General features: G+C 39.1%; 2 protein-coding genes across 2 annotated transcripts in view; both read right to left on the reverse strand.

Moving 5' to 3' along the window:
- LOC140950693 (scavenger receptor cysteine-rich domain-containing protein DMBT1-like) overlaps positions 1-14,157 on the reverse strand; it is a 91,405-nt gene that overhangs the window by 27,065 nt on the left and 50,183 nt on the right. The gene's annotated exons all lie outside the window — the stretch shown is intronic.
- The window catches only part of LOC140950694 (uncharacterized), a 31,797-nt gene that overhangs the window by 576 nt on the left and 17,064 nt on the right, over positions 1-14,157 (reverse strand). Inside the window, exons 7-13 of the mRNA XM_073399938.1 lie at positions 13,894-14,022; positions 11,889-12,029; positions 11,081-11,272; positions 10,504-10,715; positions 8,276-8,316; positions 6,944-7,040; positions 1-667 (exon numbers count right to left, since the gene is read on the reverse strand). The exon at positions 1-667 is cut by the window's left edge and continues 576 nt beyond it. Coding sequence (XP_073256039.1) covers positions 493-667; positions 6,944-7,040; positions 8,276-8,316; positions 10,504-10,715; positions 11,081-11,272; positions 11,889-12,029; positions 13,894-14,022 — 987 coding nt within the window. The 3' untranslated portion in view covers positions 1-492. The remainder of the gene's footprint in view (positions 668-6,943; positions 7,041-8,275; positions 8,317-10,503; positions 10,716-11,080; positions 11,273-11,888; positions 12,030-13,893; positions 14,023-14,157) is intronic.

The following is a 14,157-nucleotide window of genomic DNA, read 5'->3' on the forward strand; positions in this document are numbered from 1 at the left end:
GGTAAAAGATCTGGGTAAGTCGGGTAAGACATAACGCCAATCTTTTACGAAAAATTCGCAGTGCTCTAAAATAAACTTTGGTGCAATCCAACATGGCGGTTGATGTTCTCAGATAGTGCCTAACTTTTAAGGCTCGTCGTTCAGTTAAAACCTTAATCGCTTTATACTTGTTTGATCGCATCCGCTGATTGCTTTGGGAATCCTACTCAGTCCCGCTTTTTATTGTCGTGAAATATTAATCTATAAATAGTCTAGTAAAAATCTAAACATACTATAAGAGAGGTTTACATTCCGGGATGATGGGCTCCTGATTAGATCTAGATGGCCTTACTGTTACACATTTTTTGTTATAATTAAAGCTCCTTTTTTGTTAGTTTTAATTCTTTCAGTATTTTCTTGGCTTAGTTTCTACGTCCATTACATGCATTTAGCTGTTTATACTTGTTCCGTCTTAAACTGTCCGAGTATTGGGGATGCTCCTTCTTCTCCATATTAATCAGCACTAGCTTCAGGTGGCACGTTGTAATACGGATGATATTCATTGTGTTTGTTTACATTCAAATATGGTGCATCCCTTTCCATTATCGCCTCCATTTTTTCAATCAAACGGAAGAAACTGGGACGAACGTAAGGGTCTTCGTTCCAACATTCAGTAATCAGCTCATATCTGTTATGAATGGAGAAAAAAAAGAACCATTCAATGCTTAGAAGAGCTCCACTCAATTATTAGATGGTGTCAGTAGACCTCTTTATGGCTTGTATGTTTTGGTTTCCCAAAAGAGGTCCCAGGGGAATTTGACGGTTAGACATGATCTGTATTGGGAAAACAAAACATTCAAGCGAAAGAGGTCTATTGAAATAAAAGAAAATTTTTCAGTAGAATAAATAGGCTTCTTAGCTTCATGAGTTTACAGGGAGGCTCCACCCTGAGGTCCAACCCCTTTTGTACAGCATTTTTGACAGAAAAGGTACCCCTTTCGTATACATGCCTTTCCTGCCTACCCTGAAAAATAGTACGACTAGCTACTTCACTTTTCAAGCCATTAAGCCCTCAACATTAAGCATACAATAAAGGTACATCTGTTTAAAATATCTTTTAATGTAAATTACCGAAGTTACAAAATTTCCTACCATTTCAAACATTTTAGTTCGTGAAATTCCTACCTTTCCATATACATGTGGCCTAAAAAGGTATTCCTTTTGGGTGAATCTTCTAGGTAAAGCCATCAAGTGATTCCCCATTCCTTCATCCAGCCATTATTATGTAAAGCTCTGCCCCGAGGTCCAACCCCTTATCCTTTTTAGTATCATTTTTGACAGAAAAGAACTTTAACTTGACCTTCTATACCAGAAGACTGAGAGAGGTACCCCTTTTAGCTCCTTCTGGGGGGTGCCTCCCCAGTACAGGGAGTACTCTCCCCGGCCCCAGGAAAGAGATTAACCTAATCACTACTAATTTGACCATAAGCTAATGGAGGGTTTCCTTGTTTAAGAGGCTGTCCGCGTAAGAACCGATAAGGCAAATTTTGGTCTATCACGGATTGCCCTGATTTTTTCAGTGGAAGATAACTATCCTATCCCATGAAGAAATATCACATTTATTTGGACCAACTCAATTTTTTCTCTATTTTATAGAAATATTTTCTAGGTCACCTAAAACTAGCTAGTTTGCCGTCGGAAGTGGTGCGGATTTAAGGAAACTTTAGGGCTCTTGCAAACCTACCTTACAAAGCCGAATAACCTGATTATTTTACACACAAATGTTTTAACGTTGATTAATAGTTTCAAGGTTTAATGGTTGCATTCTGTGGAAAGTTGGCTGAGATATGATTTTTTTAAAATGACCTTTAATTTGCTTATCGGGAAAAGTAATTTGCATCACTAGAGCTGAACGGTAATTTCGCAAAAGTGGCACCTGACCCAGACTCTAGTCTATCATAAAACAGAACTACTAGGACCAGTCTACTTCTTAATGCAATAAAATTTGTGGGCACTCTTCTTTGCGTGCTGTGCAAAGTTCCGTTAATGTTTCAAAATTCGCCATTTTGACAGCAAAGCTGGAATTGTAAGGGTCTGCATCTGGTCGAATAATTTCCACAGCTTTAACGTTTCTAGTTATCACTTATTGTCATTAGACCCTTTAAATGTTGGACTTTCGAAAACATGTGGAGAAAACTTAGTAATCGCTTTTTCTTGGTTCTTTTTCTTGTCGACGATGAACGTGACTTAGTTCTCCGTATGCAAATTAGCCTTAGATACGTCGTTTCAACAACTTGACATGAAACATAATCCTTACATTTCACATTTATAAGGAGAAAAATAACCCTCCTTTCCACAGAAAATCCACAGAAAATAAGATTTTTTTTTTTTGTTTAACGAGGAAGAAGCAGCTGAATAATATATCATGATATATGTTTGTGTGACTTAAAATAATTCAATTACTGTGGCCTGTCACGCATTCCTAAAGAGGGGCGGTCGATTAGGAAACAATAGCGTTGAATCGATTAATTTTATTATATTATCATCTTTTTTTAAATGATAGTTATTGATAATAATAAAAAATGAGAGTTAACTTGCAAGGTAAGTCCCCTTGTCAGGTAAATAAAATTTGTGGGCACTCTTTTTTGCTTATCAGATCTTTGTACACGGCACTATGATAAAAAAAAAAATGCCCCACACTTTTTCTATCTTAAAAAGTTTTTTTAAGAGAAAGTCCATGTAGAGCTTTGCAAAAGGCAAATTAGCTGTAAATTTCAGTCTCATTCAAAGATCTTTAAAGCGTTTATCGGTAGCAGAATGAAACGGGAAAATAGTTTCTTTTTTCAGTGAATACACGCAAAAGGGATTATCTCAGTTTTTAGTTTTTGTTAGGGTTTAACATCCGTACTCCCAAGATGATCTTGTTTTGGTTTCAATCTAATTGAATTGTAATGCAACAGGTGCTAGTTTCAAATATAGTTATGTCAATGAAATCGCCGAAGAGATCAATTGTGAAAATTGGCTAATTCGGCTATTTCATATGATCAAGCTGTTCTTTCCGCAAGATCGTCAAGACAGAGTGTGGTCCCAGTAGGGGTGTGGAGGGAAATGTGTTGGTCGCAGAGTGCATGAATGATATTACGTCGCACCTAGCCAGCTGTCACTTGTGTAAGCGTCGCAAAGTCAATGACTGAATGAACTCATTTTAGCGAGAGTAGAGGTTTGGTAGGTATTCGGAACTGAAGTGACAATCTGCCCAAGGCACAGACACTAAATAGCCTGTGTACAGACCCCCCCCCCCCTCCCCTTAGGAAAAATCGGAGAAGGGGCCCCTTCTCCGAGGGGGTGGGGGGTGGTGTGTACACAGGCTAACACTAAAATGACAATCTGCCCAAAGCACAGACACCTACTTGGCAGGTTTTTGCGAGCGCCAAGGTCTTGTTAGGCTCGATTGTAAGCTGCTGTGCTAGAAAATGAACCCCAAGGGATCGGGAGACGGCGGAAATCGATCCTAAGGTCTTGTCAATACCCCGGTCACACTCTGGATCATACTGACGAAATAACTACTGTGGCAGGAAATAAGTCAAAGTTTTGCTCCATCATGTAAGTATCATTCTTTTTTCTTCTTCATGCAAAAAATTTCTAAACGTACAGAGATATTCTAATTTCTCCATTTAACATTTTATCTTGCGATGTTTTCTGATGTTCGTTTCCAGTTTATTTGAGATTGCAAAGATAGTTTATTTATTTCTATTTTTTGACAGCCGTGTATCTTGCTCTAATCAATTCTTACCTATAAAATACTATACATAAAGGTTAATCCGTGTGTTGTAAAAGATAGTTTTCTGATGATTGTTTGAAGAGCATTATAAATGAGGAAAAAAGAAAGAACTTTATACACGGAGTCAGGATTCAAGCTCTTCCCCAGGGCTTTCCCGCCCCTGCCATTTTCTAAGAGGAATGTCCTTGGGACGTGTGTGAAAAGTAAACAATTTTTTTTTTAACTTAAACAGTGTTTGAAACATGCTTCTGGTTTTGGAAAAATTAGTGAGACTTAAAAGTACCAGAATGTTCAGTTCAACTTTATATAGCCGATTTGCTCCTCCTGTCGCAAGAAACGTGAAAACACTTTACGCCAAAGGGTCGAGAAGAGTACGATTGAGCAGTCAGCAACCACGTCCACACCTTTGCCGGAGAGGTTTATTGGACAAGTTTTCTCTGTTTTTCTTGTTTTGATAACGTTTTCATTAATTCTTCAAAAATGCCTCCAGATTGCTGTTTTTTTTTTTTTGTATTTATACCCTCTTGAACAATGTGCTCCATCAAAGCGCTCCTCTCATCTCTCTATTTTTAACCTACTTTACCATCCACCCTCTCTCCCTCCCGTTTCACCTCTACTTTTACAAGCATTTATACTTAAAGGGGTGAAATTTCTCCTGTGTATATTAATTTCTGAAATATTAAGTCCTTCTACTTTTTCCTTAAATTCTTAAACTTAGTTCTTTTTTCTTTAAGAACCGCCAAAGATGCTGCTAAGGCTGCAATAAGCGCACTTGCCCTTTCATATACTTCATCTAGTGAAATGCGTACCCTTTCATATACTTGAAGCCTGAAAAAGGTACCCCTTTCGGGCGGAGCCTCCCCGTAGAAGCCATCATAGGGAGTTCTCCCCACCTCCGTTCCAATTCCGTGCTCACCTATTGTCAGCCCATGTTGGAATCTAGGCCCATTTGAGTCAACACCTAAACATAGTCCTAAGTGTAATTACAACAAGGCAATGGACGAAATAACCAATGTAATGAACTTGAATGTAAATTGAGCTTGACCAAAGAGATCTTCTGCAAGAAGACGAGGTGTTCGAAAGGCAAAAGCTTGTTGCAGGAATCGCTGAAGAATAATTGAGACCACAACACCCTCAATCAGAAACTTTCAACCTATGTGTATGTCAAAGAAAGATCAACCTGGTCAGTTCAACGTGGTAACAGAGCCGTAGGGAAGCTGCCTCCCCTGGACCTGTTGAACCAGACAAATCAAGTCTGTGGATAGATTTGTTTTCTTTAGACTCAGTTATTTTGATTATAGTGATTTGCAATTGTTTGTCATTTTCATCTTCGAGGTCTATTTTTCGGAGACATATCTCATGACAAGTGCTGAAAATAGCATTTCGGAGCCTCCAAATTTGAAAATTTTTCTAGGGAAAGGACACCCCCAGACCCCCCAACAAGGCTCGTGCCTTCGGCTCTCGCGATAATGCCCCTCGTTACAAAAAAACTAGCTACAGCCCTGAGTAATGCTAAAAAAAATAAGTTGTGTCACTTTGAAATACCATTCAAATCCAGGGAAAGAAAAGGAGACCTAATTTACAAACTTTTGTCTTTCATACACTGAGTGCACGTGCTTTTGTCCATCAGCTCAGAAGGAAACAGACAACATAGGGATCCTTAATTTAGTGTGATTAACAGCCGGCAAAAACTTTTGGGATTTAACAGGAGACGGACCGTAAACAAAAAACTATGCCTTTTTCTTTATTCCAAGTGACTACTTTTTAGCAAATTGTCGTGTATTACACCATGGGCCGTCATATTAAACCCCATCCTAGTGGCGCCCAGTGATACTGACTCAGTTAAAACGGTCGTAGAATGAATAAATACAACACTAACAGCAAGGTATTTCCCACCCAGTAAAGAATCGGAATTAACAGTGATTAAATTGTATGATAATCAATAACTATCACCTCAAAAAAGATATAATATAAAGATAAAAGAACTGATCGATACACGGTCACTCTGGAGGAATGCGTGACGAGCCACAGTAATTAAATTATTTTAATTCGCGTAAACATAGCTTCTTCTGCTGTTTCTTCCTCGTAAAAGAAACAGACTTAAGGGGATTCTAAGTCATATCGTCCCTGTTTTTCCGTGGAAAAAAGAGATATTTTTCCCTTAAAAATATGAAATACAAGTATTATATTTCCTGTCAAGTTGTTGAAACGACGCATCTAAGGTAATTTGCATACGGAGAATGAAGTCATGTTCATCGTCGACAAGAAAAAATAAAACAAGAAAAAGCGATTGCTAAGTTTCCTTCACATGTTTTCGAAAGTCCAACATTTAAAGGGTCTAATGACAGTTAGTGATAACTAGAAACGTTAAAGCTGTGGAAATTATTCGACCAGATGCAGACCCTTACAATTCCAGCTTTGCTGTCAAAATGGCGAATTTTGAAACATTACGGAACTTTGCACAGCACGCAAAGAAGAGTGCCCACAAATTTTATTGCATTAAGAAGTAGACTGGTCCTAGTAGTTCTGTTTTATGATAGACTTGAGTCTGGGTCAGGTGCCACTTTTGCGAAATTACCGTTCAGCTCTAGTTATGCAAATTACTTTTCCCGATAAGCAAATTAAAGGTCAGTTTAAAAAAATCATATCTCAGCCAACTTTCCACAGAATGCAACCATTAAACCTTGAAACTATTAATCAGAGTTAAAACATTTGTGTGTAAAATTATCAGGTTATTCGGCTTTGTAAGGCAGGTTTGACAGAGCCCTTAAGTTTCACCAAAATCGCACCACTTCCGACGGCAAACTGGCGAGTTTTGACAGTTTTAGGTGACCGACAAAGTCTTCTTGTAATATAGAGAAAAAATTGAGTTGGTCCAAATAAATGTGATATTTCTTCATGGGATAGGATAGTTATCTTCCACTGGAAAAATCAGGGCAATCTGTGATGGACCGAAATTTGCCTTTTCGGTTCTTAAGCGTACAGCCTCTTAAAGAGTGAGGATCCAATCAAAAGTTTGCCCCTGCCGTTCGTCTGGTCAGTATTTAATATGATCAACGAAGGCGTTAAAATATTTGACGAATTCGTATGCTGCACCGTGCAGTGTAAAATGTAACTGAGCAGACGCACAGAAAAATCGAATGTGTTTGTTAAATCTAAGACCGCTCTAATCAAGAAACGTACACGTCATCGGAGCACATGTCAGGCTTTTCCATACGATAACCAGTACCGAGCAGTCGATACAACTCTGAGTTGGTCAGCGTGGGGTATGGTACGCCTCCTGACGATTGCGAGAAAGAAAACAAATGATTACATATCAGCAACTGAATACATGCAATTTTCCATTAGATAGATTTTTATTAAAGATGCCTTAGTCGATTGTCACTTCTCCTCATATAAACTCAATAAGGCCATTTTGCAAAAACGGTTGATTGAATGGAGGTGTGCTATATAGCCAAAGCAGTTAAATGTGTAATGAAAGAAGGCAGGGTGATTAACAATAAGGCTTCTCGTTTCCAGTCATCAAATGCTCGCAAGTTTTTAAATTTGACATATTAAAATATGTATTGTCACATACGGTTATCATCTAGCAGATGTGCTTGTCTCACAGCACTTAATCAATTAAAACAGAGCCCAGATCAAACAAGAAAATTCAAACTTGCCGCAAATGAAACATTATAAAACATTGTTTTCACCCCATCGCGCAGAATGCCTGTTGTTCTCGGGACATTTACTTCCAGTTCAACAAAGTTGGTAGATCTGTCATATTACGTGCAATCATGCAGAGACTCTATGAAAGCGCTTCAGCCATTGGTTGCCAAGAATGCACGACGAAGCTCACCAATATGTTGTAGGTGGCAAACTAAACACTGAATGCAGCACGCTATTGTTTTCTCCTTTTAGCTCTTTTGTTTCGCAAAATCGCGACTATGCGCATATCTCACAGTGAACGTTCAAATCATGAGAATACATACTATTTGCTTTATTTTGCGGGAATTTTGTTCAAAGGTTTGTGCTTAAATCGTAGATATATCATTCATTTTGAATATTCTGTCAGTGGATTTGGCATTTTGGAGCTAACGAAGTCGCGCGAATGAGTTTTATCAACGCTGGTGGGCCAAAAGAGGCCCTTTCTTCTCTTATTCAGAGCTTATTGAAAGCGCTCGTGCGTTCGAATTTGCCGCTTCGGCGGTCATGAATTGCTAATGATGTCCACTCATTCTGCGCGATGCTTCTTGGTGGCAGTAACCTTGATAACAATCGTAACAGTTAAGCCACATCACACCATGGGAAAAGGGGGAAGGTGGGTTCAGGCACTGTCGCCTTGATTCCCTTGGAAGGCTGAAAACTTTGAAATGAAACAATTATCCTGCGGGTCGTGCATGAGTTTTCAACATTTCGACATCATTTCGACGGTCGATGAGAGTCATAGACCATGAAAAATGTTTTTTTGATTTGTCAGTCACCTCAAATTTAACATGACAACTATAAACTACAAAATTACTGTCCACTCACCCAAGGTAGCCATTTCCCAAAGAACAACACCAAAAGACCAACTATGAGAAAAACCAAAGAGGTTACAAATATGTACAGATTCACGGCACTTATAGATGGTTTACTGTCCACGGAGAAGCCCAAAAATGCGTGTACCCTTGAGTTTTGAATGTAATTGGAAAACTGTTAAGGACTGTAAGCATCCGTTTTTAGCAGCAATATATTTAGACATTCAGGGCGGAAAAACGTATTGAGCATGCGTGAACTTTTTTGCCCAGATCCCCTGGCCGGGTTTGAAAAAATGGCGGGATTTCAATTTTTTTTGCCTAATAATAAAACGTTTCCACTCTTAACCAGAAAAGACCAAGCAATTTGTCTTCAAAAGTTGCAAGCTGTGGTTATAACCTTTTCATGACTTAATTTTCTGAAAGAATACCTCATGGTAAAACGTACTTTAACGACGTTAATTTCCTTGCGTTGTACTGAAAAAGGTGCATGCGTAGGTCCGCTTTTTTTCAAGATGCATTCACAAAATGTGTTCATATAAGGAAGCTCCTGGATATATAAGGTCAAGAGCCCCACTGTGGACACAAAGACAAAATATCTTTGAACAGTGATTTGCCCAAAAAAAAATAACGCACGCCCACAATGTGTTTGAAGTCGCTGAACTTTGTCGCATTCAAGCTGATATTTTAAACCAACGCTCGATCGGACACTTGTAGCTTTGCAGATCACTGAAATATTTTAAAACAAAATCCTCTATGTCAAGTTTTGGCGTCGACATGTGGGCAGGAAAAGAGTCAATCTTTATCTAGTAAAATCTTTCCCAAAATCGGTTTCAAAGCAACTATAGTTTATTTTTAAACTTGATCGTTTCGCGTACTAAGAGATAAATGTAAATTATGCTTTGTGTTGTCAAGTTCAACTTGCATAATATCTGTCAAAAACCTACACGTAAGTAGGATTTCCTTCAAACAAAGTTAAAATTACATTATTGCAATAAAAACTTCTTGCTGACAATAAAGAAATGAATTTTTTGTACGAAAACAACCTACCTTAAAGATCTTAAAAGCAAAAGATCAGTTGCAGTGAGCTTCGCAGCTAAACCATGATTCACCATGTAGCTATTTTCCTCGCTGTAATAACTCAGTGAATAACTGTTCCATGTGAGGGTCTTCAGTCAAGCAAATTAAAATCAGCCAATCGTTACAAAATTCAGAAAATTGCACATAAGGGTATTTGTTTTGTTCGCCACAGACAAATCCAGCTCCAGCAATTCAGTGTTACGGGCAGAGTCAACTGTTTTGAAGTCACTGCCGACAGTTGTCTTCTACTTCACAGCGAGTGAAAAGGAAAATTTGCGTACAGAAAGTTATTTCTTATGAAGAACTGAAACTTTCACAGTGCAGTGGAAAACAAAACTATGTAGTTAAAAGTGAAGAAAACTCTAACTGCTAGTATTTGAGCAACAGAAAAAATGAGTAGTCTTTTCTTCTCGAGTAACTTTACTGGCCTTCTATTTCTGAGAAAGTTTTACCGCGCACAAAATGCTTCTTTAACTGAAGAGAAGGATAAAGTTGGTTCTGCAAAGGGAATAAATCTGGGCATGTGAAAAAGTATTTACTAACTAAAAAAAGCGGGTTTTAGTTCAGCCCGCGAAAGAAGTCAGAATCAACTCACAATAAATCGAATGAACAATCAGAAAAATACTCGCCTCTTTGGAAAAGTTCAAAATTCTGTATTCCACCTCAGACTGACGGGGTGATCCGTTTTTCCTTTAACATTGGTTGTTCCGAGTCCAAAGTAATTTTCAAGTGACGAAAAACAAAAACCACACAAAACTAATAAGACTTTTCGAGAAGCAAACGTTCACACCTTGTGCATTTCATTCAGTCTTAGTCAGAACTCTCTCAGTGACAAACAAACAAACTGTCGAACACAGTCAACACACAGAAATTCCCGCCTTGAGCCTGCGATTAGGGATGCGCAGAAGCTTGCGCAGAACGTTTTTCCGCCCTGAAATTTAGACAGAGGTACCTACAATACTATGATTCCATATTTGGGCAAACAATTTTCCGTGCTTCTAATTGGACGGCTAAAAACCCTAGGATGGTTGTTAAAAATAAGGGATTTAGGAACTTCAGAGTTATATGCTTCTGTAATGACGGCAACTACAATTTTGAGGAGTGATTCAGTAGAAAAGTTTCAATAGTTCCCTTGTCAAGGGAGCCGGAAAAGTCATCACTCACACATCACTTTTGGTCGTGTAAACCCCTTGATAAAGTGATTCTGGGGCCATCCACTTTACAGGAAGTTTTCTGGACTTCGCTGAGCTGCTCACATCTTCATAGATTTGTCTCATCAACCCAAAGTCTGACACTTTAATCTGGTTGTCATGGCCAACAAGGACATTACGGGCAGCAAGGTCTCTGTGAACAAGATTGTTTTTGGCGAGATGATTCTAACAACAAATAAGCAACGAAAAAACGATTAAAATGATCTCAAAACATAATAACGGGGGTACGCCGAACACTAAGTAGTTGAGTATTGATGAAAAAATACAAATGAAAAGTAAATATTGGCACTGATCTGATCCAAATATTTACGTTCAGATGCATAACGAAACGAATTTAGCTAAAACTGGGTCGACCGAAAAAAAGTTTTTTTCCATATAAGCCATTTTAATATACTCATATCTAGAAAAACTGCCAATATATTTATCCCATCTATTTCATGTTTATAAAATATTGACTTTTGAATTCTTCTTTCCAAGTTATACTCAGTATCAGAATCCCAGCAACATTATCCAGAAAACAAGATAATTACCATTCCTTTAGCTATTTGCCAGGCAAATGAAAACAGTTGTTCGGTAGAAAAGTTCTCTCCTACGTCACAAGGATCCTCGTCTGACTCCTCTAGGTTTTCAATTGAAAGTGGTATTGCAGAAGCTTGAGTTTTTCCTAGTGATGCCGTTGGCCCGGTTAGAAGTTCTTTGTCAGTCACTTTGAATTCCTCATCCTAGTTAAATTGATAAAAAACTATCAAATTTTTGGTTTAGCTTGAAACAGCACAGCTTTCAAGTAATTACTTTCCTTGTTAGTAAATAAGTAACTAACGGATAAACAGATAAAAATAACATAATTTGCTTGAGCCAGACAAGAGCCGCAGAATATATAAGTATTATCTATTAAAAGTAACTTCAAAGTGACCAGTCAAGAGCTAGATAAAATTTACTTCGGGTCCAGGGTACTGTTTTCAAGTCTAGGATGAAAATCCACGCCCACAGTTTGATGTTTACCCAGAAAGCCTCGGCCACATGCTGATACAAGTGGTACGGATTAAAAACAACAAAGACACCATTTTACTAGACGATTCCTTATATCAGCCATCGTTCTGGAAGTCACAAGCCCGCAACTGAAAACAGCTAAAGAGAAGGAAAACAAGACGCTGAAACGTAAATCCAAGACAGCGCAGAAAAGGTACACCATCGACGAAACACAATAGTGGCATAGGGAAACCAAGATCATGTTGTGTCCTTCTAACGTGAAACGTAAGCAAAATAAGACGCCCTAGAGGCAAATTCTTCTTTAATAGTGAATAAGTAATTATTATGGTGTTTTTGTTCTCGTGTTACATCTACTTCGGTGGAAGTCGATGGAATCACTTCAAGAACGGCATCTTTGTTGCTTTGTTGCGGAGACACTGCAATGTCTTCTTGGTCTTGGTGTATAGAATGTTGATCCTCCTTAACTTCATACTCATCAGCCAAGCTTTGCTAAATGATTAAAGAAAATGGCAATGACATTTACATGTAGAAAAAATGTAACGCTATTGCAGGTTTTCACTGTCACGCTATTAAAAATAAAAATCAAACCCGTGTAATAGATAAAGTCTAGAATCTGGAAAATGAAAGAAGGTAAATATACAAAGGCCCTCGCCAAGATTCAGGTCGGTGCAGTTTTTCATGCGCGAGAAATTCGGAGAAATTTTTTACCTACATTTATAAAGCTTTGTATGGAAAGGCATTGTTAGTGCCCATCCGGATGGTTACTAACATGGCGGCCGGAAACCAACAGAAACATGTGTCACGGAGTTGTGCTACTTAAGGGTGAATTCATCTCTTGAGGAACTCATTAACATTGAAATTAATACAATGACCATTCAGATAGCAAAATCCCCCCAACAGAGTCAATTTTTCAGCCTTCATGGCAGCTCTCTCGTCCGCCATGTAAATAGCCTACGAGCAAGCCCTCTGGGGCGCTCTGGCGGCTGGGTGGGAAAAGGAGGGAGAGCTTACAGCTACGTCCCTGGAAAATGAATAAGTCGATGCAAAATGCTGATTGGCGGAGATGACATTAGTAATGACGCCATTACCCTTGGCACGTGTTTTTCAATGTTTGTTTACAATCGCCCTCGTTTCCGCTTCGCGCTGATTGGCGAAAATCTGACAGCTCAGTCGACGGGGAGCCACAGGCGAATTGGAGGTAGAATTCAAATTCCAGAGAGGTAGTTGCAAGCTCTCCTTTCTTTTCCCGCCTCGCCCCCAGCGCGCCCGGAGAGCTTGCTCGCAGGCTACCATGTAAATGCCGCGTCACGCAAAAGCTTAGAAATTTCAGCGTACTCTATCACAAAACGAAGAACTTTTTCGCAGTGAAAATTTTTCTGAATATTAGTTTTTAGCGGCTCTAATAATTCACGAAAGTAAGAACTCAGGAGGATCGATAATTCTTTCCTTTGAGTTTTTGATGACGTAATGTGTAAACCAGCAATATTCAAATGTGTGACGCAATCTCGCCTATAACTCAATAATGGAAACATGGAGTCAAGGTTAGACAGACTACTGAGCTGATATTTCTATTTGTGACCCCAAATTGCGATACGCTAGAACCACATACAAGCCTTCATAAAATGTTACGCATACTAAAAAACGTTCGCAAACCAAAATGTTCCACTTCTTATGTCACGGTCGCTTGTAACGCGCTCTCTTTCCACCTAAAGGTCACGTTTAACGTTACTCAACGCACGTAAAGAAGAACAGTATTACATTGCACCCTTCGTTACGTGAGAAAAGGAAGCGTATAAGGTTCAGGCCCCGTCCACACGAATCCGGATATTTTTGAAACCGCAACGCTTTTTAATACGAATCGGCCTTCCATCTACACCAAAACGGTAAATCCGCTCCCAAAGACCGCATTGAAACCCCTCTTCAGAGTGGAATTTTTAATTAATTCGTCGGGTTTGGCCAGTTCGTAAAGACGACCGAAACCGGATATTTTTAAATACTCGGGTCCAGGCTTAAATGGGAACTTGAAAAATTTAAAGTAGAGGCCAACAACCCTCTGTTTACTTTCGCTCCAGACGAATGAATCGGCCTTTACCTAGTTATTTCTCTTTGACATTCCTACTTGAGAAGTGTATGAAATGTTACCCTAAAGCACTGGAAGTGGGAAGGATATACGGCCAGTGAGATCATAACGCTGGCCCGAGTGCAGTTGCAATTGCAAACTGCAGTAGCGTATTCGTGTGAATGCGTGAAACCGGATACACCACTCCGAATCTATGTTGACGCAAAAATGAAGTATTCTGTTTCGCCGTATCCGGATTCGTGTGTTTTGTGGCCTTAGACACTTCCTTCTTACATCAGACAGATCGTGAGTGGCCGAAGCCATGTCCTGTGCAACGTCATCCTGGCGCAATAAAGCCATTTCCATCGTCACTTGTGTCTTCTTTTCCTTTGCCTTCCTCGAAACTTTGCTTTCCCGTCCTTCCTGTGTGTGAAGGGAAGACAGATTAATCCTCCTTTCCTCTCGATGAAAGGGTTTTTCAGGAAGAACATGACTAAAAGCGGTTGTTTCTTGGTGTTTCGGATGGGTGCAATCACCAAATGACGTAATACAAAGATT

The sequence above is a fragment of the Porites lutea genome, chromosome 10 (assembly GCF_958299795.1).
Source record: "Porites lutea chromosome 10, jaPorLute2.1, whole genome shotgun sequence".
NCBI classification, from domain to species: Eukaryota; Metazoa; Cnidaria; class Anthozoa; order Scleractinia; family Poritidae; genus Porites; species Porites lutea.